This window comes from Cornus florida, unplaced genomic scaffold (genome assembly GCF_030987335.1).
Source record: "Cornus florida cultivar Cherokee Brave unplaced genomic scaffold, ASM3098733v1 CherokeeBrave_3.0.0_Hap2_Chr11, whole genome shotgun sequence".
NCBI classification, from domain to species: domain Eukaryota; kingdom Viridiplantae; phylum Streptophyta; class Magnoliopsida; order Cornales; family Cornaceae; genus Cornus; species Cornus florida.
The window spans coordinates 110,592,558-110,616,507 of NW_026775581.1; the positions used below are offsets into that span (position 1 = coordinate 110,592,558).

General features: G+C 35.0%; 2 protein-coding genes across 12 annotated transcripts; one reads left to right on the forward strand and one right to left on the reverse strand.

Annotated features, from left to right (window-relative positions):
- Positions 1-720: 720 nt before the first annotated feature.
- Positions 721-6,090, forward strand: LOC132282953 (protein SPIRAL1-like 2). Of its 7 annotated transcripts, none has more exons than XM_059784799.1 (5): positions 744-842; positions 3,806-3,907; positions 4,092-4,203; positions 4,497-4,829; positions 5,715-6,090. In XM_059784799.1, the coding sequence occupies exons 3-5, from the start codon at positions 4,189-4,191 to the stop codon at positions 5,793-5,795; spliced, it is 429 nt and encodes a 142-aa protein (XP_059640782.1). In that variant the 5' UTR covers positions 744-842; positions 3,806-3,907; positions 4,092-4,188; the 3' UTR covers positions 5,796-6,090. The 7 variants fall into 7 exon arrangements, with proteins under 7 accessions (XP_059640784.1, XP_059640782.1, XP_059640786.1 ...); XM_059784798.1 differs by having other exon boundaries at positions 759-842; positions 3,798-3,907; XM_059784804.1 differs by having other exon boundaries at positions 760-842; positions 3,798-3,907; positions 4,092-4,166.
- An 821-nt stretch (positions 6,091-6,911) lies between these two features.
- LOC132282821 (nitrile-specifier protein 5) lies at positions 6,912-22,700 on the reverse strand. 5 transcript variants are annotated; one of them, XR_009471890.1, is made up of 12 exons: positions 22,312-22,698; positions 21,125-21,274; positions 20,290-20,457; positions 19,727-19,879; positions 18,349-18,501; positions 17,657-17,821; positions 17,339-17,518; positions 14,356-14,542; positions 14,039-14,246; positions 9,706-9,856; positions 7,818-8,000; positions 6,912-7,543 (listed from the first exon to the last, which is right to left on the reverse strand). XR_009471890.1 is itself a non-coding variant. In XM_059784622.1 (11 exons), exons 1-11 carry the CDS (start codon positions 22,490-22,492, stop codon positions 7,930-7,932), a joined length of 1,767 nt encoding a protein of 588 aa, XP_059640605.1. In that variant the 5' UTR covers positions 22,493-22,698; the 3' UTR covers positions 6,912-7,929. The 5 variants fall into 5 exon arrangements, 4 of the variants coding, with proteins under 4 accessions (XP_059640605.1, XP_059640606.1, XP_059640607.1 ...); XM_059784622.1 differs by having other exon boundaries at positions 6,912-8,000; XM_059784623.1 differs by having other exon boundaries at positions 6,912-7,997; positions 22,312-22,697.
- Between the last annotated feature and the right edge of the window lie 1,250 nt (positions 22,701-23,950).

The window sequence follows — 23,950 nt, forward strand, 5'->3', positions numbered from 1 at the left end:
TAGTTAACAAAGCTTTTATCGAAGTAAAAAAAAAATAAAAATACAAAATTAGATCTCAAATAAAAAATAAAAAAAATCCGAATCATTACAAAGAAATGAAGAAGAAACATCATGTATGCTTGTACAAATATATTGAAAAATGGAGATAAGTGACCTAATGAAAAAGCAGAAAGAAACATCATATATTTGTATAACTGTATTGAAAATAGAGCAAAGAAAAGTAAGAGGTCAATAAAAATAAAGTGTAGGTGTGCACGGTATTGCCCTAGTAATAAAAGTACCCCCATCCTGTACTCCTAGACTCGAATTTCCTTCCCTTATTCTTACTAATTACAAACTTTCCTTGTAAAAAAATAAAAACAAAGTGGGTGTTATTTATTTTTTAAAAACAAATAAGAGACTTAAATTGGAAAATAAGATGTGTCATTGACACATTAATGAAATTTAAATCGGTTCTTTTTCTAGATAAATTTCAATTTACTTTTTAAAAATAAAGAAAAAAATTAAAAACTACCTAAATCAAACAAACTCGCTAGTAGAGTAATAGTAAAATTAAAAAGACAAATGAAGGTTTCAATTTTTTTTTTTAAAAAAAAAAAAAGAAAAAGAAAATTGGGACAAAATGGTTTTGAAATTTCCGTTTTTTCTTATTTAACCCCCTCCCATATAGTATTATATATATATATATATATAATTGCACATGAAACCCCACATTTTGTCGTTATTTATAGATACAGACTTACAGTACAGTCCACTAAACCAATCGTACATTGATATTTAAAGGATGAAGAATCCCATTTTCGTTTCTGTCCAGATCTGATCCGAAGAGCAGCACATCACAGGTCAGAACACTCTCCTTCTCTCTCTAGATTCTTAATCTTTCTATCATTTCACCTGCTGCTACTACTTCTATTGTCTCTGTTACGATTTCTTTTCTAGCTCATTTCATTTGGATCTGCTGTAATTGATGATTTTGAACTTCCATTTCGTTATTCTTCCATTCTCTTCGCCGTTTATTAGGAACCAATAGAAATTGTGCTTAAGATCTAGTTCTTGATGTTGATTTACATGCCAAATCTTCAATGGCAATGACTTTTATCGTAGTTATATGGTATTTTTCGGTTTCATACTATAGGGTTTATTCCCATTTTCATTTTCGAATTAAGTTTAGAATGTGATAAAATCACTCTGGACTTTCAATTGTTTCCCTGATTTAAGGTTCTGGATCGGAATTGAAATAATGAGTCAGAGACTCAGAGCATGTGGAGCCATGTCCTTATCTTTTATTTATTTTAGTTAATAAAAGCCCATAAATAAATAAAAGTATACGTTGGTTCTTTCTAAAAAAAAAAATTTCATTTTTGACAATAATCGGTTCAATATATTTTACTGAGAAGGTCTATGGTTTGAGTCCATATAGCATAAATGAAATTGGAAAGTGTAAGTGAACTAAAATAAAATTCTGGATACAGGAAATGTATAATTGTTATTTTCTTATTGTTATTTGCTGTTTGTAACTAATCAGCTGGTTAAACAGTATTATTTATTGGTAGAAGCCACTCACAGGAAGCAGTTAGGGTAGATCACAAACTCATTTTGATGGATCCAATTGATATTTTTGCAATACTATAAAGAAAAATGGACCAACTTTCATTCATTATTATTTGTAGTTGTAGGCGAATTACATATGGAATTTCCTCTACTCCTGTTCTCAATGAAAGTACTGAAATCTTAAGAGCTAGAATTTAAGTGCTAATTATAAAATGAAATTTATATAATGTTTAGTAAGAAGTGAAGGTTTACCGGCTTAAAATTTACCCCATTTTAAGCCTTACTGATGCTCTTTTATTTGTTATAACCCTTTTTTTTTTCCCTGAATTATTAGTTAAGTTTTGATGTCAATATCATGGCATCAGCCTGCTTAGAAACTCCAATATAACTAAACACGTATTGAATCCAACAGTAACTCAAATAGGTCTGTAATGGTCTAAAAAGTAACATAATCTCCATTACTGATCCTCTCTGACCATGGTATTCCTAATAATACATTATTCTTTTTTACAGTTTTACTCAAACCTTATTATAGTTGTACACTGGTACATGCTTGGGTAATAGATGCTAAAAACTCTGTATAGTTCATCACTTCATCTTGTGAAACCACTTCAAGCCACGATCACTAATCATACCAATCTTGGGGTAACAACATCCAGTGATTATTTTGCTTCACATAATTCCTTTATATAGGAAATGAGATCAGTCTTTTATTTCTCACTCGTATAACCATGTGGTGTAGTTGCTTAACCCTAACGTAACACGTTGGAGTATAAATACTAAAAATATCCATTCAACGCATTTAACTTCTTTGTTAGAAAAGAAGGAAATAAATAAAAGTTCATGTATCAAGTGAATCGCATATAAAGATATTGATAAATGATAATACATACAGTGTCACTCCATAATTATATGATTGGGCAGCAGTTAAGAGCAACTAAAAAGCAACGTATATTAGTTGATCCATATCCCAATATAACTAGTCCAGTGGGAGGAACACTTGAAATGGGGACTTAAAAGAAAAAATGCAGATTCGGCTAGAACTAGGTGATGGCCAAAAGTAATTACTAAATAACAATAGAATTGATATAATTGCTATTGATGGTTCTATACTGAACAAACGAGTATCTCCTCCTGATGGAAGAAGATTCTCTTCAGAAGTAAATTTTTCTCATACGCTAGAGGCTAGAGCTCTAAAAATTATCAACATGCTCGGGTCTACCTTGTTGCTTATCTTTATGTATATTTCTCTCTAATAAAAAATTATTTGTACACCTAGTACTGTTCCTACTTATGGAGTAAAAATGGGGACAAATATCCATGTGATCTCATAGACCTCTTTTACGGATTCTAATTTGGGAATGTAAATGGGGACAAATCTTCATGGATTGAAGTTTGTTTGAGGTTTCACTTGATGGCCTTAGATAGATTATGGACTTAGATAGGCTACCTTAGAGCCGAATAGAAAAATATCGTACATGTAGCTGACCCCATGTAGTTGGGAAAGGCTTTGTTGAGTGAATAGAGTAGTGTCTTGTTACGGTTGAATAAACCAAAGCACAACCTCTCTAGGATGCGCAAATCTTGAACAGTTTTGGGGTCTGGCTGATACATAATGCAAAATGTGTGGAATGTTGATATCAAATGAAATCCAACCTGACTCTTTTCATTTTTATAAAAATTTAGTAATTCTTTTTTACCTAGAGAACAATGTTTTTTTTTTCAAGGAATAAAAGAAATGGATGTTATCATGTATTCACTGTTACCTTTTCATGTCTTTGTTGTTTTTCCATTTTATATATATATATATATATATATATATATATATCTTTTATCGTTTTCATTATAATTTTACATACATCACATGTGGTGCACATAGTTGTTTTTACGAAATCTTAGCATTGGGGTCTCTAAAGCCGATAAAAGTGCTTCTTTAGCAATATTCATTTATGGAGAACTCTCACATCCTTTATCAAGGAATGCATGGACGTGGTATGACTGGTGTTGTCCTTGATCTATTAATCGGTGTGAGAAATATTGCTGTTTGATCAAAATGTAATTCATGGAATCACGACATCGTTGTCCTTTTAGTTGTTTCTTGTGTACTACTTGTTTTGCCAAGCATGGCTGTGATCACTTCTAAGTGGTGGTTGTTTCAGGTTGAGAAAACCTTTGGCTTCTTTATTTTTTGTAGAATGCAATTGAACAATTTAGTCACCACCATGAATTGGTTATAAATGTTGTAGAATTGCAGGAAAACCGTTAAAGGGTGGATACCTTATTGGCTTAAACAATAGTTGCATCTAAATGGGGACGGGGGAGATCTGCTGAAGTTCTAGATAGATTAATCTAATAGGTTAGTTCATTTTCTGCACGTGGAATTGTTCTTTAGTTTGATGCTTACGTTTATGTTTTGGCATGAATTACCTCAACAATGTTTATGACCTTCATCAATGGCATTACTATCTAAGCACATTGCCATGTTGTGTTACATCACACTCATTCTCTGGTATGAGTGCTGATAATGACCAACTTTGCAGCTGCGAGAGGCTTCTCAAAAATTATTTTGAACAGTGCATCTAGGTGTTAGATTTACGAGGTTTCTACACGATCAGGTTATTTCCATAGCATTCTCCTATGGGCACCAATCAGGTTCTTTTGCTCTCATGGATAAGATGTGGCTTGAATTACATTATGGATACTTATCAAAAAAAAAAAAAAATTACATTATGGATAAAATATATTCCCAAAGCATGGTCGTATTAAAGGGAAAAAAGGTTCCCAAACATAATGTAATCAGTTTTATCTGAGATGAGTTGCTTATGCTCATCTGTTTACTGTTACCAAAACTGTTTCAGCTTCATAATTTTTGTTGAAGTTCTTTTGTGCTTAATATGTGTTGAGTTGATGTTCTTTTCTTTCATTGTGTTCTTCTGAAATGTCAGGATTTTGTTGGCTTTTTGTTAAGAAGTTCAAGATCAGAGATCATGGGTCGTGGAGTCAGCAGCGGTGGGGGACAGAGTTCTCTTGGCTACCTATTTGGAAATGGAGAGGCTCCAAAACCCACAACAAACAATGCTGCACCTCCTCAAAACCAGGGACAGGTCGCAAGCAATGGGCTTGCTCAAAAGCCTACTACTGCCCCTACTGCCCCTATTGCCCCTTCTGCCCCTGCACCACCAGTAGATATTACTAAGCAAATTCCAGCTGGCATCCAGGGGAATCCTGCAAACAACTATTTTCGAGCTGATGGTCAGAACAGTGGCAACTTCATCACGGTATGCCGTCTGTTACAATTATCCTATTGATGCCCTGTTAATCGGAACAGTGGTAACTTTATCACGGTATGATGTCTGTTACAATTATCCTACGGATGCCCTGTTAACATTGTAAACATGTAGGTAATAATCCCAAAAGCACCATTTTCCTATTTCATACCACATTAGGCATTTATGGTTGATACTCAAATTTCTTATAGTTACAGGAGACAATGACCAGTTTTAGATGGAGCTTAGGGAGCTTCGAAGCATATAAATTACTGCCCGAAAGAGTTAAAAGTCTAGGGATTTTGGTTCACATTAATACACTTCCTATGCAGAAAAGCTGCCTCTATTTATTTTGGAAGAATACTGAATACTAGTGAGCTCGAATTGTTCAAACAACGACTTTGATGGTTAACCAGAGCTCCTATGTTCAATTAACCTTGGAGTACTGGAGCTCCTATTTTGAAGTATGATGACTGGAGCTCTCTTCTAGATTTAAACAATATATTCTTTCTGCTGGGAAGTTAAAGAAGCATCTAAACAGAATGAAGTGCTGGATTTGTGATCCTGTAGTAAGCATTTCTTAACCACAATATACAAGATATTGTGTTCGAGAATCAGGCTGAGAAAATGGACAGCTTTCTCGTATGTGAATTTAGCATTCAGAGTATTAATATACCAAGAGTCACATTTTTCATCTTTTTTTCCTGCTGCAATCACAGCACAGCTTGATGTTGTCCTCGCATTCTGATTCTTGTAGATGCTGGTCTTCTTTACATTCAATCAGTTTCCTTAATAATCATTCTACGTATCCTTGCAGTGTTCTTTGCACTAATTTGTGTTCTATTATGAGCAAAAGCTCCCCCATTGATAATTTCTTTTTAACTTTTTTATATTCAGGATCGACCTTCAACTAAGGTCCATGCAGCCCCAGGTGGTGGATCGTCCTTGGGTTATCTGTTCGGCGGTGGCAGCAACTAGCGCCTTGTGCCATCAAAAAATGATTGGCTGCTCACTGTGACTGCGTCCCTCCAAGTTTGGGACAAACAATTTGTCCATCTTTTAGACGCTGCAGACGATGATTTGTATCATGTTATATAGTGTTTTCCGTTGTCTGAAATGTTGAGAATTGCTTAATTGTACTTGTGGTGTTTGATGAATGAAGAATCTCCAAATCTCTGGCTTACCATTTGTCAATTCAGTTAAATTTGTTTTATCCTTGTAATATATTGATTCTATTGCGTGTTAATAATTTAATGGGAATGTTTTATGATTATATGTGCTCAACATTCTATTCTACTATAAAGCAAATAGATATGGTTTAGTGTGGTTGTATGATTATATGAGCTCAACATTCTATTATGAGTGAATGGATATAGTTTTGTGTAGTCATAAAAGTTAGGTCACCAAGCATGAGAACTTGCGATCAAGCCTCAGATTGTGAAATGCTAGTTCATTCCCATCATGATCCAGTCTCTACTTTTCTATGATATGCAGTTGCTTTACTAGATTTGAAGCTGGATCCACCATGTGGCTTTCAGAATTGAAATTAAGAATTTGGATTATTGATTATGGCCATGGGCAGACCGATAACTACATAAAATCCCAATCTCATGAAACCCTACCTCAACTATAATAGTAAATCATCCAATCTCTACTCAACATCCCCAATTCTTTGAGGATTTCACATTTTGAAGATCGTAACGGGAGAGAAATTAGTTTTTATTACCATATTTTTCCCACTATTAACCTCTTCTAGTTTTACGCAACACCACCTGAGTTATTCCACGTTTTCCACTTAGAATGCTCTACTATGCGAATTTGATCGACAATAATACAACATTACGATTCCTGAACTACACAGGCCTCTCATACTACTAAAACCAAAAGCTTATTCAAATGTTATTCCAATGGTATTCCACTAAAACCAAAAGCTTATTGGAATGCTATTCCAATGGATTTTTTTTTTTTTTTTTGCTTGTACAAAATGATTCAATCTTGTAAGAAGTCGAAAAAATGCAAAGAAAACTAAGACCAACACACAAAGATAAACACAACCACCATTCCAAATCCTTGAAAATATTGGGTCCAATTCAATTTCTATGAACCTGAAGATTAACAAATCTTATTACAACACACTGAAAAGGTTTGCATTATCCATTTGTGGAAAATATATTAAAAGATAATTATTCAAAACATACAAAATAACTCAACAAAGCCTCAACCCCATTACTTGGAACCCATAAAGGACAAACCAGTTAACAGAACTCGCCCCTTGCCCTATACCTAATTGCTTGAATATGGAAACTAGAAAATGACAAGAACCTCCATCCAATCCTCCAACTATTTGCCTCGTTAACCAAAATGAGACAAATGGGATACAAATTCTACTTTTACTTTTCATTTCCCTCAACAACCACATAAAGGTAAAGCTTTTTTCATTTGTCTTAATTCTTGATCAACTAGTGTCTGTAAATTTTTAACATTTCTTTTAGTAATCAGAGAACCAACTGTTTTCTTCTATCATTTCTTTTCCTTTTCCTTTTCTTTCTCTCAACCAAACCAAAATGAAAAGAACCGGAATCACCCTAGTCTGATGCGAATGCTGCAAGAGGTTGTCTACATGGTTGAAAGAGCTAATGACGCACAATGGGAATGCCAGAGCACATTAAGGGGTTCCAAATTCTATAACATTGATAATTCCAGAGCAACTTCTAGAGATTCCTTTGCTGAAAAGAGAGGAAACCCATATCGGTTAGTCAAGTCCACCAGTACTAGGAAGACATCCAGGATAGTTATCGCTTCTAATGAGCAACTCTGTTCTTGCTGATCTCAGTCTGTGATGCGGTTGAATCTGAAGCAGTTACTATATTGTAATTCTTACAAGAGCATTACATTTAATTACAGTCTATCATAATTGAAAATTGATATTGCTGAAACAGAAAGGGGGATATGAGTAGGTGGCAAATCCAACCAGTTTGGAAAAACAAATTTTGTAATCACCTGTCAACTGCATCTACGATCACCACGCAACGAAAAAATGTACAAATGGCTGTCATTGCTATTTGAGATATGTCCAAAGTCACCTGAAAATTGATTTCATCGCTGTTCTCCTTTACACTGACTGTGGTGGATGATTTTCTATCAAGAGAATGCATTCTTCATTGTTCAATGCTCTACCATCTGCTATCATAAAGAAAAGCAACCAACTTCATCAGAACATCCCCATATACATTCACACAATCATGTGTCATTTAATTGTAGTAGAAAAAACAATAATACTAGACGGAATCCAGGAACTGCATGGAATGATATACATATTTAAATCTGTCATCATTGGCATTCACCTTCAATGTGCATTCCTGTATCCTGAGCACCTCTATATTCTAAATTATTTATTTAATCCATTATGCTAAAGCAGAGCATGCTGAAAAGTATTGAAGTACCAATTCACATTACCAGATACAAGTTGGTATGGCAGCAGCAGAATAAATCCAAATTTATAGCCCAATGTTATATGAGCTGTCTCAAATATTGAAACACTACCTTGATCTTGCTGATAGCCTAATACCAATATATATAGTTAAATTCACTCAAAGCTAGCGTGACAAAATAATCCCAAGCAACACCCTAAAGTTAATTCTAGTGATCAACAGTTGGGTTACATTGCCCCAAAGATAACAGAAGGCAAATTGAAACAGGAGATCATGATAGTATATCATGAAGATTTTCATGATATTTATCATTTCTCATTATTTTAACTAAAAATTTTGTGAAATTTTCAGAGCACTATTTCTGTATACCATAGCATATTAGGGGTTACCACCAATACTTGTGACCATGAACCAGTCAGAAGACCTCACATTGGTCTCATCCCCATCTTCAGTTCCAAAGACACCATATCTGGTAATGTGACAAGTCAAAATTTTTAAGAGGCAAGGATAAACTAGAACAGGGAGAATACAAAACTTTATGTGATGCATGCGACACATTTGTTAATGCATTGTTGCTTAGAATTCCTAGTGCATTTGTGTGGACTAAAAGAACTTGCAAATGATGAATATAAGGACGCTAATCACAAGAAGTACTCATGATAAGGTAAGTAAATAACGTGTGTCCAAGTGCTAAGGGCAAGTTCAGATAACCTACAAAATCAACTGTCTCATTTGTGTTTGACATATAATTTGAAAATGGATTTGTTTCTTCAACCTTCGAAACGAGTCTGAACGTTTTACAGATGAATGGTCAAGTTAGGATGACACTAGGTCACATGGTTTCAGTTTTCATAATCATTTGCAGTGATGCCCTGAAATTGGATTTGTGCATTGAATACAATCAAAACAGAACTGAGCAATAGAAAACATCATTTCAACATCCAAATGTGCCCTAAAAAGATCAAAATCAAATCATTTCTCAAAATGTTTTCGAATGCTGAAGATTGTATTTACTAAACCAACCAAGCCAATTTCTGTAATGAATATTATTGTCAGGAAATATTGCATCAATCAAGGACAACTTCCGAAGATGTCAAATATCCTTTTAGATCCAATCAAAATTTGACATCCCAAGAATCCAAAAAGTACTGTCAGGATATATTCCATCAATCAAGGACAACTTTCGAAGATGCCAAATACCTTGTAGATCCAATTGAAATTTGACATCCCAAGAATCCAAAAATTACTTTCACCATGTAAAAAACAAATGTAGGTATGATCCTGAAGCAACATTTCAAGATCAAAGAGCTGACTCACCAGTTTAATTCTTTGAGTAAGCAACGGTGCAGTGAGAACGAGTGTAAAACATAGGGTACGTAATTGCACGCATAAGCTTATGGATATAAACATAAGCCATAACCAAATATAGAAGTGACTCGTGCTTCTTTCATTTGTACCTTGGTTTGGGGGCAAAGTGACACAGTCCTCGGCTGAAGTAGGTATATTCTCTTTAGGGACTTCAGTGTTGGAGTTTGGCACATCACTTGACTCATTACCTTCAAATTCTAAATTAGGTGCCACGGCCGGTTTTATGTTTCCAGAGACCCGCTGAAAAATACAAAGTAAAAACATGATTTCAAGGATTCCTCATGGCATAGACCCCAATTGCAAATGAAAAAGCATTTTTTATTTTTTGTAAAGAGGTATCACAGATTGAACATGATTGACTCATTCGAATGACATACTGAACAAGAATTATGACCAGGAGAAAAATAAGGGACTCCAGGTCGTTAAAAAAAATTCCAGTAGGACTATCCTGCTATTGGTCCACCAATTCAAGAATTAAAGAATTACTATTAGGCTGCACATGGTGCATGAGAAATTGCCAAACAGACAATACGTGGGGATTTATAGTAAAGTTCAGCTGCAGAAAAATAATTAATTCTCACTTCCCAACAGTTGAAGGTAGGACGAAAATAGGAACGGAAAACCAAAACAGAAAGCGATCACAAATAGATAACACAGATAAAAAAAAAAATGCCCCCAAGTTGAAATGGCTGTGTCTCAGATACTTTCATCACATGTCATGGGACAAGTGGCAAGAATGTCATTACATAAGCAGCGACAAGAGAGCCCATATCCATGAATCAATTTTGTTGCCCAAGTGTGCTTGAGGATTGTTTAGCCTTCACTCTTGAAAAATTAGGGTAAGCCAAAAACTTGAAATGCAAATGGTAACTGTAAGAACTGGCAAAAGAAGTGAACAAATTGAGAACATTTCAACTGTTACATCCACCTTCCCCCCCCCCCCCCCCCCCCCCCCCCCCCCCCTCTCTCAAAAAAAAAAAAAAAAACTACCCACCAATTCGGGAGCATGAAAGATGTTGCTTCTCCAAACCGCTGTGACAGGACAGAGTTTTGGCCATCCACTGTATGGATCGACAAATTTCTGCCCATTATCTAATCAGAAGAGAGATGCTAGCATTACTTATCAAAAAAATAAAAATAAAAAGAGAGATGCTAGCACTAAATTTCTTTCAACAATGATGCCCCTATTATCTTCTTGGTATGCGCATACGTATTCCAATAAACTATTTTTACTACCATAACTTAGTTAATTGAAACAAGAAGGATTGGCTCCAAGCTTCCTTGGACAATAATGTCCCTAAATCTCTTTTAAGAGACACATAGATCCTGTATTACTACTGTCATACAAAAAAAAACTTGATGTATACTACATTTGGATTATACAAACCTGGGATTTGTTCTAGGCTTTTGTTTTCACACACTTGTTGGCCCAAATTTAGAGATAATTTCAGTAACAAGTTTTTCTTAGACTAAACCTTGCATGCCAAACATCGAATTTTCATCTTGGGATATTTTTCCTCCCATGGGATTTAGCTAATATGGGTTTCTTTGAAATCACTGTATATGCCATCAACTGATTATCACACAATGAAATAATTAAACCTTTTATATCACCATGATGTAGTTTTTGTAAAGTACAGCAACACTGAAATGTCTTTGACACCACCCCACCCTAAAAATAATAACGAATAAAAAAGAAATCCCATCCCTCTTTGTTTCTTACTTTTGTTTCACTCCTTTACTCTCACCAAACATAAGCCAGGTGATGATGGAAGAATAAAAATGAACATGCTGGACTTTTCATTCATTGAGTCTCGAGACAGAAATTCTAATATCCATGACATTAATTTTCTTTCTTTTTCGCTTCAATTTTCAAGATAGTAGTTTAGGCATTATTAGAAGTAATTAAATGGTATAGACGGAATTCAACATAAATTGCATCATAACTGAGTGGCTTAGAGTTCCTACATTGTGGATTTGATAATAAATTATTCCTTTTGGGTTGCTTTCCCTGAATCCTTAGGCAGAGACAAAATTTTATGATGCTATTACATGGAATTTTGACGCTAATTCTCATATTATTGGTTAATATATGCATGGATTGACTTATTTGACCTTATAATAAAATTATATTCTTCATGTAATTATATCTTGTTTACATCAAAATTTTGACACCTCATCACTGAATGTAACCCTATGATCAGATGCAGATCCAAAAAGTTCGACTCTAATTTGGAGTAATTTCCTTACTAACTCTACCGTGCTAATTTTGGTCCCCCTTCCCTTAGCATTACCTTCAAGGCTTCAATGTGGACCATGTCACTCTTCTCCTAACTGGTGCACTAAGTGGTCTTCCTTGCACATGTCCAAACCATCTTAATGGTACCGCAATAATGTTAATAATTCACTATTCAAAATAGTTAGTGTCTTATGAAATTTAATAGAATTGCATTGGTAATTTGGTAGTAATCAAAAAGGATACAGATTCAAGCATGTCTTCCAGAAACAAGTACTATCATTAGAAAGAAAGAATATATTGTATACAAAGTCCCATGGCCATGTTTGGATTTGACATGTTCTTTGCATTGGTGTGGGGAGGTGTATTGATCATGGCACACACATTTTCTTAAAAGAATTCTGCGCACCACAGTTACTTTTTCAAGCCCCCTACATGGTCCACAGTGTTCTTCTTTCTCATATCACATAATATTTCAACTTTTACAATTTTTATTTATCTATGGATGGCTACTAAGCACCTTGTAAAGGAGACACTACCATCATCTTGACCACGGGCACAAGTCAACCTCAGACTATGAAACTAATGACATCTTCAATTAGGCTCATTCAGCATTGGGTCAGAACTGCTCCCACTGGCTTAGATTACCAGGTGATATTGCATTCACATTCATCTTTATTCTCAACTACAAAGGAAAAATGTTGCTAATAAGGAAAGAGGTTTTTACTAATGAGGAATTTTGGTGGTAAGATGACGACGAGGATTATGTTGCTGATGAGGCCCTCAAGCACAAATCCATACGCACATCTGGATAACAGTTTTCTTTGTTGTTGTAACAAATTTGCTAACTAGGAGATATTCAAGACTCTTTAAACACTCAATTAATTCTGCCAGACGTGGGCAGTCTCCCCGCATTTGCTGACAAAATAAAAAGAGCCGATGTTAACCCCGCCTATGCAGGGTGCTAGAATGTGTGGGATGGACTAAAACCCAACCTTCGCATTATTTTGAACAAAATGTTTTGATTCAAACTTGTTTTCACATGTTTGGCAACCCAAAGCTTTTATCATTATATCAAGAAATAATCCCAATTATGCCATGGCCCAGTATTTGTCTGACCAATACAGGTGCTAACAGAGGTAAACTGGATATGAACCGAACTTTTCAACTTATTTTCATAAAGTGGATGCCTTACACTTGACCTCCGTTTTCAATTTCACTTTGATGCATGAAATTTTACTTGAGATCTATGTCTATGGTTTTATTGACTGCTATAAGAGGTGAACTGGATATAAACCTAACTTTTCAACTTATTTTCATGAAGTGGATGCCCTTACACTTGAACTCCGTTTTCAATTTCATTTTGATGCATGAAATTTTACTTGGGATCTATGTCTATGGTTTAATTGACTATTTATTTGTAGTGTTTTGTTTTTGATAGGATACAACTGCATGTCACTTGAACTTCGGTATATGTATTGGGTGCAGATGTGTATTTAAGTGTCAAACCACCCTAAAATTTCAAATGTTAGGTAGGATAGATGAAAATCCTTATAAAAGTTAAGTACAATTAGATAGACACTTATCAAAAAGTACAAATAGATAAGACACATTCTACACATTTATATACATTATATATTATATATTTGTTCCAATTTACAAGGAGAGAGAGAGCAAGAATGGTGATTTTACTTGTTCCAACTCTTGCTTTCACTCTCCTGTGTTTCAGGCACTTGAGTTTTAACCGCAAAGGAATCGCAAAATCCATAGTGTTTTAAAGTTGAGTAAAGGGCAACATATGCACTGCAGGTCTCCAAAGCACACAGTCACTGGAATATAAAACTAAATAAAAAAGGTGAACCCAATGCAAGGCAACAAGAGGCTCCCGTCATTGCGGGGTCTAGGGAGGGTCAGATGTACGCAGCCTTACCTCCGCATACGGAGAAGCTGTTTCCTTGTTTTGAACCCATTACAGTTGTGCCAAGGTTCGCCCTCCAAGTCACAATGGAATATAAAACTAAATATTACTTATTATTTGCCCTTTTTGGGATACTCCACAAGTAAAAAGATGAGCAAAAAGTAAGTAAATAAGAGATAATTTCTTGCAAAATCTAAGAAAATTTTAGTACTAGAGAACAAAAAATTATAATTTTTTTCCATCTGAAAAGAGGGAAGTTAGATATAACCTCATTGAGGTGAGCAACATCAGAGGTTGCTGGATTGTTCGTATCAGAAGCAACAGCAGTTTCCATCTCTCCATGAACCCCACCTGCCTGCCTATCGTCCATTTTATCCTGCTTGAGGGGTCTAGCAGTTTCTGATTTAGATTTGCGGTCATCATTCAGATTAATACCACCAACTTCCACAGCTCCCTTTTTACTGATTTGAGAAAAACTATAATCATTTGAATCAGAAGTTCCATGAAATATGGGTTAATGACAACTGATAAAGTTTATAACCAAGAATAAGATATATGTATATATGTAAAACCATATGTTCTCACCTAATACAATTATCATCGGCCGAGTGGCTAAAGCTCGGCTTGTTCGAAAATAATACTCCGCGGAGAGGCTTCCCATCAATAACAGTCTCAATAGAATAGACATCTGGGAAGCTTTTGATTACCTTGGCTTGAAATGTCCTCTTCCCTGGAGGAGGCTGGTATTCATTCAAATAAACATTATGTCTGCCTGCATTTTGAACCACTGGTCTTAGACGAGCAGCTAATATCATTCCAAATCCAAAATTTACCAATAACTAATAAATAACCATTCGATGGCAGGTAGGAAGAAGATTTATGTTGCAGATTGACTGTCAGAACTCTACCACAACTTGGTACTTCGGTCAGCTCTTGCACAAAATGGGGCCTTAAACTACTAGTTTCACGCAAACCTGATTTCCTATTCAACACCAAGTTTTGATCAAGAAACCCATCCCTGGTAGAGTCTCACTTAGTCAACCAAAAAATTCTCTACAAGTGAAAATGTACAAGAAAAACGTAAGCTATGGACAATTCTTTCCTTATCGACACCCACCTTAAACACAATCTATTCAAATCATCACACAGACTACATCAAATGCTCGTATTTACATACTAAGAAAGAGGAAGACGCATGTATCGCTAAAACAAAACCTTAATTCATTTCCCAATACTGAAACTACAACAACTTGTACACTCTGTTTCTAAACGTAAAGCAGTCATAATGACATATTTCAATGTCTGGCACTTTAATGCATTCAGATTCATGCCCTTTTCAACTTAATATCCTTTACATTTCCATAGCAAAATGAATACTATACAACTCCTCCTGAGATTGCATAATCAACCTCGTTAATAAAGTATGAGATACTTACCACTGACTCTAAGAAGCAATTAATATGGAAATACTATCATTCTTCTAATACATTCTCTCTTCCAGGCTTATGATGCACCTCTCAAGAACCCCAAAAAATCTCTCAAGGCCCCTAACAAGACTGCCCAAAAAAAAGCATTTAACCAAAATAAACATTAACTACGCAATTGGAAGATCTTTGCCTTTAAAGACAGGATCCTTTGTCTCACCCAAATGGTCCAAAAGAGAGAATAGTGGTTCCTCTAGAAACCTCTTTATTAACCCCAATTCTGTCTAACCCACCATCCAAAAGAGCAATTCATGATGTGATCTTTGACTTGTCAGATTAGTCAAATGTGGTCTTGGTAGTTTTCTTTCATTGTTGTGACATTATCATGTATTCTCGGACAAATTTTTTAAAATTTTTTTTTTTTTTTTGGCTATAGGGAATCCAAAAATTCATCATTGACCTTGAACTTCAGTAAGAAACGTCATTATTTTAGTTTCAGCATAAAATGGGTTAAACGTCACAAATATTGGTTATTTAAAAAATAATAATAATAAATAGGTTTAATTTATTTTTCTCATTTATTTTTTCTGGCATATGTATCAAACAATCCAAAACTATAATAGGCCTATCTTAACAGGTGTTTTAGGAGTTTTCAAGTGATCAAACTTTGAATTTTAAATAAAAGGGAAGCCCAACACACGAGACTCCAGTCATTGCGGAATCTGGGGAGGATCAGATTTAATCAACCTTACCATGCGGAGAGGTTGTTTCTAGTCTGTAAATGTAAAGATAAAAAAATAATAAATAAATAAGATAATTCTAAACAAAAGTTCAGTTTTACTTCAAATAGAGTTAGCAACCACATTTTCAAATTTTGGCCCAACTCAATCAAGTCGACTCAAACTCGGCCCAACTCAAATCCGAGTCTAGCAAGGCCGAAATTCGGCCTGACAATCTGACACAACCATTACAGCTGAATCTCAGCCTGACTCGGCTGATTACGACCGAGACAGTCGTGATTCAGGAAATCACCATTGTCTCAGCCAAGACATGGCTTGACTTGGTCTTACTCGGCTGATTGGCAAATCTCGGCTAGTCTGGACCTGAAAAAATCCTATTTTTTGCTTCCCTCTCTCATTTGCTCCAAATCTTAAGACCAAAATAGAGAGAAAATTAAGCCCTTACCCTACAAAAAATTAGATTTACAAATCAAGACACGAAAAACTCAAGATTTACTAGTACATTCTAAGTGTCCCTTAATTGGGAAGTTTTAAAACTTTAAACTACTGATATATGTGTGTAATATAAAGTAATAATCATACTTCATATTATGTGTATACTAGTTTACATCTGTTTTGCATAAAAAAGTTAACAAAAAGTGACTTAAAGAATCAAAAAATTAATAAAATTCATTGAGAAATATAATATTTATATATATGATTTCTGTGTCACAACTAGATATACTAATTTCCAAATTTGCAAGTTATTAGTGTGTATGTTTTGGTGAATATTACACACACACACACACCAAAAAAAAAAATTGTTGATTTAATATGCAGTTAGGGCCGTAAATTTAGTGCAAAGTATGAACTATTACACCGATATTACTGGCGACGCCTTAATAATTTAATTAATAGGTCATTCCTCATAAAAAATCACATTTGAATATCCAACAAAATCCATTTAAAATCATTAAAAACATGACTTTATTGAATTATGGAGTTAAAACATGAGTATGACTTCATTTTGATCAGACTTCTAAGTGTTGAAAATTTCCACAACCGTGACAATCAATAACCATAACGTAACCCTCGTTAAAGCCCGAGACCACTACAATGTGATACCCACAATGAAACCCCCATTACAGCCCAAGACTGCGACTGCATTTTATAACCTTGTTACCAACTGTATAAAGAATTACCCCAACTCTCCTTAATATCAACTTTTAGATTATGTAAAAAGTTAAATGAATGGAAAAATGCAATAAAAAGAACAAGTTGGAAGGATCTTTAATGCTATCAAAGTAGTTAAATAGAAATCCCAGAAAATAAATGGTGTGCAGTCAACTTCGATTACAAAACCATTGTAGAACAATGGTGCAAGGGAGGAACAGTGACACTTCAATATAAAATAGTAGTTCTTACTTTCTTGAATATAACTTGGCACATGCATGGGTTGGTAAATATCAGCATTTGGATCAAATCTGACCAGAGCCTTATCACAAACAGAAGAAAGAGCTTGTTGCTCTTGGCACTTTAACTTTAACTGCTTCCTCAAAGATAATTTCTCTAGCCTTCGCTCATCTCGCTCTTCCCTTGCAAGACCTAATGTTGTACGTAAAACATGATATCATAAAATTATAGCTTACTTTATAATAAATTTTAAGAAAGTTCAGGACCAGATAAATACTTAGAAACAACTAAGAAATTTAATTTGGATATGGTGAAAAGGTGTGAGCAAACCTGTGTGCAAGTAAAACATGTCATCTAATGCATCGAGATTTTTATTGCAACCACCTGTGAATACAAGAACACCGCCCTTCTCTGGATCCAAACTGTCCCCAGCCATAGAAAATCTGGCTGAAGGCCCCTCGCCAGTAGCCATCACCTTGGTCCATAAACCAGTATCTGAATGATTAACAGGACAGAAGTGAATGTTATACTATCAAGTATGAACTAGTCATTCAGAATAAACAAGCAGCTTTAATTAAAGTGACCAGAGAGCAAAGGATAGAGACTATCAAGATAGCAGCATAAACAAAGTCCATCACACAAATTGTTTGAATATATCTTTCAATGGTCTTGTGATTCTCACCAAAAAGGCCTAAAATAATTGTCAACTAAGTTATTGATCCCAAATTCTGACCTGTCAAGTTCTTTCTTGTGTACTGCACCATAGAAAACAATGTGGCCAATTAAGGTGTTCAAAATCATTCATGATTCATAATTAACCAACGAAAACTTGGAGAAAACCCAATTGCATGTATGGCATTTGCCTTAATCCCTTAGATGTTTTCCCATCCACAGTACACCTTCGATTTCCCGATATACAGAAACTCTTACAGAGCAGCATCAAAACATTTTTTGTAAGGGATGAAAGATCAATTAATAGTTTCGTACGCATAAAAAAAATATATTCTAATGTGATTACATACCAATATCAAGCATATAAATGTCATCATAAAGGTTCTGCTCATCAGTGAAACCCCCGAAGACAAAAAAGTTCTTGCCCAAGGCAACAGTTGTATGCCCAGCTCGAGGTGGCAGCAGCTCGCCTGAAGTGTTCAGCTTGCTCCAAATAAGGGTATCTATTAAATCAGGTATTGTTATGATGAAGCATATACCGGATATAATTAATATAGTTCTCATGCTATGCACAGTTCATTCAAGATTAGACCTGTCAATGGATCGGATTCTGATCCGAATCCGATCCGAATCCGATCCGAATAGTCGGATATGGATTGAATAAAAAATCCGATAACCCGTTTATGATCCGAATCCGATAACCTGTTAACTTAACAAATCGGATTTGGATTTTACCGATCCGATCCGAATTAAAATTATATATATATATATATAAGAGTCTAGCCCAAAACCCATCTCCAAGCCCACTTCTTATTCCCAATCCCAAGCCCAAGCCCATTCCTCCTTTAATCTATCTAAACCCTAACATATCACACAACAACATTCTGTTCTCTCACTCACACTACCCCTGCCGCAAAACAACCTCCCCAAACACTCCCACATAGCAGAGCTGCAACACAAATCAGAGAACGAGGATCGGCAACCGCTGCAAAATATTACTACTCTCAGGTAAGTGTTCTTCCTTTCTCTCTCGTCCGATCTCACTTCTCTCCTCTTCATATTATATATATATTTTTTTAAAGTTGAAAACGGAGAGGTATTTTGAAATACCTCAAAGTAACCTGGGGTGTAAATTTTCCCTTCTATGTGTACCAGATTCGAGCCTTGCCTGTGGTTTAAGAGTTAAGCCCTAAACCAAAAGGCTACAAGCATAGAGCAGTGCGTACTAGTGTGAGATTTAACATTGAAATTGATATCCAAACCGAGCTCTTTCCAGTTAACTCCATCTTAATCATTATATATATATATATATATATATATATATTATATTGAATTACACCGATTCGTATTTGTGATGTTGAAATTTCGTACCATATTACCTGTATTGTTTACGAATCGAACTTGATGGACATTATTCAATTTTTTGGTTTCTAGGTTTACAAGATGCCCTAATCTGTTGTTTGTTTGTTGATTTGTGCAAGTTACATTATCGGATCGGACTATCGGATCGGACATCCGATAATCAAACAAATCGGATACGGATTGACTCAATAAAAATCCATCGGATTATCGGACCGGACCGGATCACTCATTATGCTTATCGGATTCGGATCGGATTGACCCTGATCCGGTCCAAATCCGATCCGTTGACAGGTCTATTCAAGATCAACTAATAGTTTCTATCATATATCGGCATTCAATATGAGCACTGCGATAAAAACTTGGTACCTGCATCAAGGATGTGGACATCAGAAAGATAGTAATTGTATGTGTCTTCACCACCAATTACAACAATTTTGCTTTTCCAAGATGAGCAAGTATGGCTATCACGCTTAGCAGGTGGACTTCCTGATGTCACAGCACGTTTCCATACAAATGTTTCTGCCAACAAGGAGAAAGTAATTAATAGCAATTATTTGTCACTCAGCTATCTGAAATAGGAGAATTACTGAGCTGGGGTCAAGTGTCTTCTGTAACTTATGCTTTAAGTTTTACCAGGTTTACTCAAAGCATAAAACCCAACATTAGTGCATACATTTTGTTCCACGATAACTATTAATGGAAAATGTTAGCTCTGGGTGGGAAAAAAAATACACAGAAGTCCTAACTTTCATTTTATAAGGCCATCAAGTCCAATCAATGAACAAGGATATGGTAGGTTTGTTCATTGTCAAGTCCTATCAAATGAAAAGCAGAACTTCTTTGTAATTTTTCCAAAAAAAAAAAAGGGATTCTGGTACAGTTTGTGATAAGTGGCTCTATGACCAGCCACATGTGGAAGAAGTTCTTACCCGTATTCAAAATGTAAAGATCGTCATAATGTTCTTCGTCATAATTATTCGAAGATTTTCCGCATCCACCGAATATGAAAAGTCGTTTTCCAATAAGCGCTGCACTGTGGCCTTCCCGTGCCTCTGGTCCATCGCCTCTTAAACTTGGTGAGATCCATGTATTTGACGCTATGCATATATTAAAAAAATTAGCGAATATATGTGTAATGAGACATTGTAAAACAAACAAATGGATATAAATTGATATAATTCCTCGATGTTCTTGGTATCTTCAAACCACAGAAGCAAGCAAATGAAGTTTTTATCCCTTAGCACAACATAACATCAAGTATAGCTATAAACAGAAGACTGCAGTTCCCGGGTTGAACGGATCAATCGTTTCCACACCAAATGGTTTGTGGCAGAACAACCAAAAACAAAAACATAGAGAAAATTGTGGCTTGTTGCTTGTAAAATTTGTAGGAATGGGACACGATGCTAACGCATATTAATAATGTAAATCCCTCAAATAACTTAATTCATAGACCCCTCCTATTTTCTGATACTTTAGAGGACAACTATAGCTTCCAAATCTAAGGCCTTGTAAAACCCAGCATTGAAGTTGATGGTTCCATACTTGGTCAGTCCCGTTGGTGCAAGATTGAAATACTGCTTAGTACACTAACATAAAATGGAAACAGAACATATAAAAATATTTACTAAACTTTCTTTCAATTTCTTCCACCATTCTACGTCACTCAAATAATATCACCATAGCTTACTAAAACAAATTATTTGATTACATATATGAATTGAATTAGCAAACAAAGAAACGTGAAGGAGAAAAATAACTCACTGGTGTCTAGAATATGCAAATCCTTAAGTGGGTTCATTCCATCTGTACCCCCAAACACAAACAGATTGTCTCCAACAGCAGAACAACTGTGGCTGTCTCTCGGTGTTGGTGGTGTGCCTTTCATTATCGGCTCACTCCAGGTCCGCTTCACTGCATACCAACGATGTATTAATTGACAAGTCTGAACAACTCAAGAACACCCCCCAAATAAAAATGCAACCAGCCCAATGCATATATAAAAATTAAAAAGAGAGAGAGCATCAAATCCATAAACTTGCATTACATCAGTGCCAACAAGAAAAATCCAGCATTTCAAAAACCCATATAGGAATTAATTCTGAACCAATTAAAATTCAAGTAATGATTCAAAAACCGTAATAAACTGTAATATTAACAACAAAATTCTATTAATCTCACTATTAAAACTAATAAACCACTAACGGGCTAGTAGCCTAGCGGTATTGACCTCTTACTTTCCAAAGGGACGTCAGGGGTTCAAGCCTCAGAAGAGACGTGTGTGTGTGTGTGTGTGTGTGTGTGTGTGTGTGTGTGTGAGAGAGAGAGAGAGAGAGTACCAACTAGGAAAAAAAAAAAAAAAAAACCCTAGAAAAGCAAGTTCAACAACATTCATCAATATCAGTATTAAACAAACAATCTCAAACGCATGCATTACATTGGTGCCCACAAGAAAATTTCAGCATTTCAAAAACCCATATAAGGCATTGATTCTGAACCAGAATAGATTCGAGTAATAATTCAAAAAGTGTATTATTAACGACAAAATACTATTAACTTCACTAATAAAACTAATAAACCCTAGAAAAACAAGTTCAACAGCATTCATCAATACTAAACAATCTGATAAGCATGCATTACATCGGTGCCAACAAGAAAAATCCAGCATTTCGAAAACTCATATTAGGCATTGATTCTGAACCAGAATAGATTGGAGTAATAATTCAAAAACTGCAATATTAACAGCAAAATCCTATTAATCTCAGTAATAAAACTAATAAACCCTAGAAAAACAAGTTCAACAACATTCATCAATATCAGTATTAAACAGGCAATCACAACACCAAGGCTTCAATAACAATCTGTGAGCAAGATTGTTTGTATACATTCAACATTGTTTTGAAATGACAACAAAGGACACCAAAAATGTGATGAATTTATTGAAGACCCACCAGTGTCGAAGACATGTACTTGGTTTGTCTGACAGTTATCTTTGCCATAACCCCCAAAAACGTAGAGAAGCTTGCCTCCTCCAACGGAGTTGCAGGTGTGCCCCCACCTCTTACCGGGCCCACAAACCTCTTGACCTCCTTCGACCTGTCTGCTCTGTATCTGCAACTTTTCCCACCTCATTTTTAAGATTCAAGAAAACCCAGAATCGGATAAAGGTGACAATTTTCCAAGAAAAGAAAATCGGGGAAATAGAGAGAAAGAGATGATATGTACTGTTGTTTTTCTAATTTGAAAATGGATTTGATTTGGGTTTAAGGTGTTTGATTTGATTAAGTTCATGCAAAAAAAAAGAGAAACGGCCATTAATAACAAGTGTCAGAGTGGGAATGGAATAGAGATTGCAGGGCTAGAGGGTAATTTGGGAAATATAAAAATAGGAGAGGATAGAGAGAGTCTTTGAATTGTGCTCATGTCAGCAACTGCACACGTGGAGCAAGATGGGCTGCTTTGATGTAGGGGCCCAATACTAAGTTGTGAGTTTAAAATTTTCTAAGCCGCTGATTATCAGAACCTGACTATATATATATAGGCTTATATATAGCATATATGACTGTGTGTTGGTGTGTGTAATCTGTAGTGAAATTTATGGATCATTGGATGCCAACTTTGTTCTGGGTCAGTTTTAATGAAGGCTGCAGAGGTGTGGTCAGTCAGTAGAAAAATAAATATGGTCATTAAAGAACATAATAAAAGAAAAAGAAAAGAAAAGAAAAAAAATAGAGTGAGAGTGTTTGGATTGAGGAGCAATCATATCTCAAGTGCACATTTGGTTCAATTTTTTTAGTTTTAGTTTTAGTTTTAGTTTTGCACTTAAAATTTTGAAAATGTATCTGGCACAAAGTGTTGAATTTATTAAGATTATTTTGTGAAAAAAAAAAAAAAAAAAAAAAAAATTATACTAAATGGGTAAATTTGGCCTCCAAAGGAGAAGTTAGGATTGGAGTCGGTAAAACAAACGCACAAAAACGTTGGCTTCCAAAGAAGAAGTTAGATTGGAGTCTGACATGTGTGAGTTTGTTTTACCATTAAAAAAATAAAAAATAAAAACAAATAAACAAAAACTTTCCTTCAAATCCTAGTGTTAAAATAGTGACAAGTGGTTGATTATTTATCTTTTAGGTGGTTTTATTTTGTTGATACATCAGTATTAAACTTCAATAGGAGTATTGTTCTTTCTCTAATGATACGTTTGAATAAGGTAGATTTGAATGGTTAGGAAGTAAAGGTGGCAAAGTTTGACACGATCTATCAATACAATTTGAATACGACACAAATTAAACAAATTTAGTTAATCATGTCGTATTTGGGTTAAAGTTGTTCAACCCGTGTAATATATTTATACCCGTTTAACTACTATAAATGTTATAAATAAATTAATATTTAGGTTACAAAATAATTATCTAAACTGGTGTCTTATAATTTACTTTTTTTGTAGGCCAATGAGTATTTAGTAATTTTGGTGGATTGAAATTTATATTTTTCTAATATTTATTATTTGATTGAGTATTATTAATAATTTAAATAATATAATTTTTTGTTTTACTAAATTGATCATTAAACAGTTACATGTGTAACCCA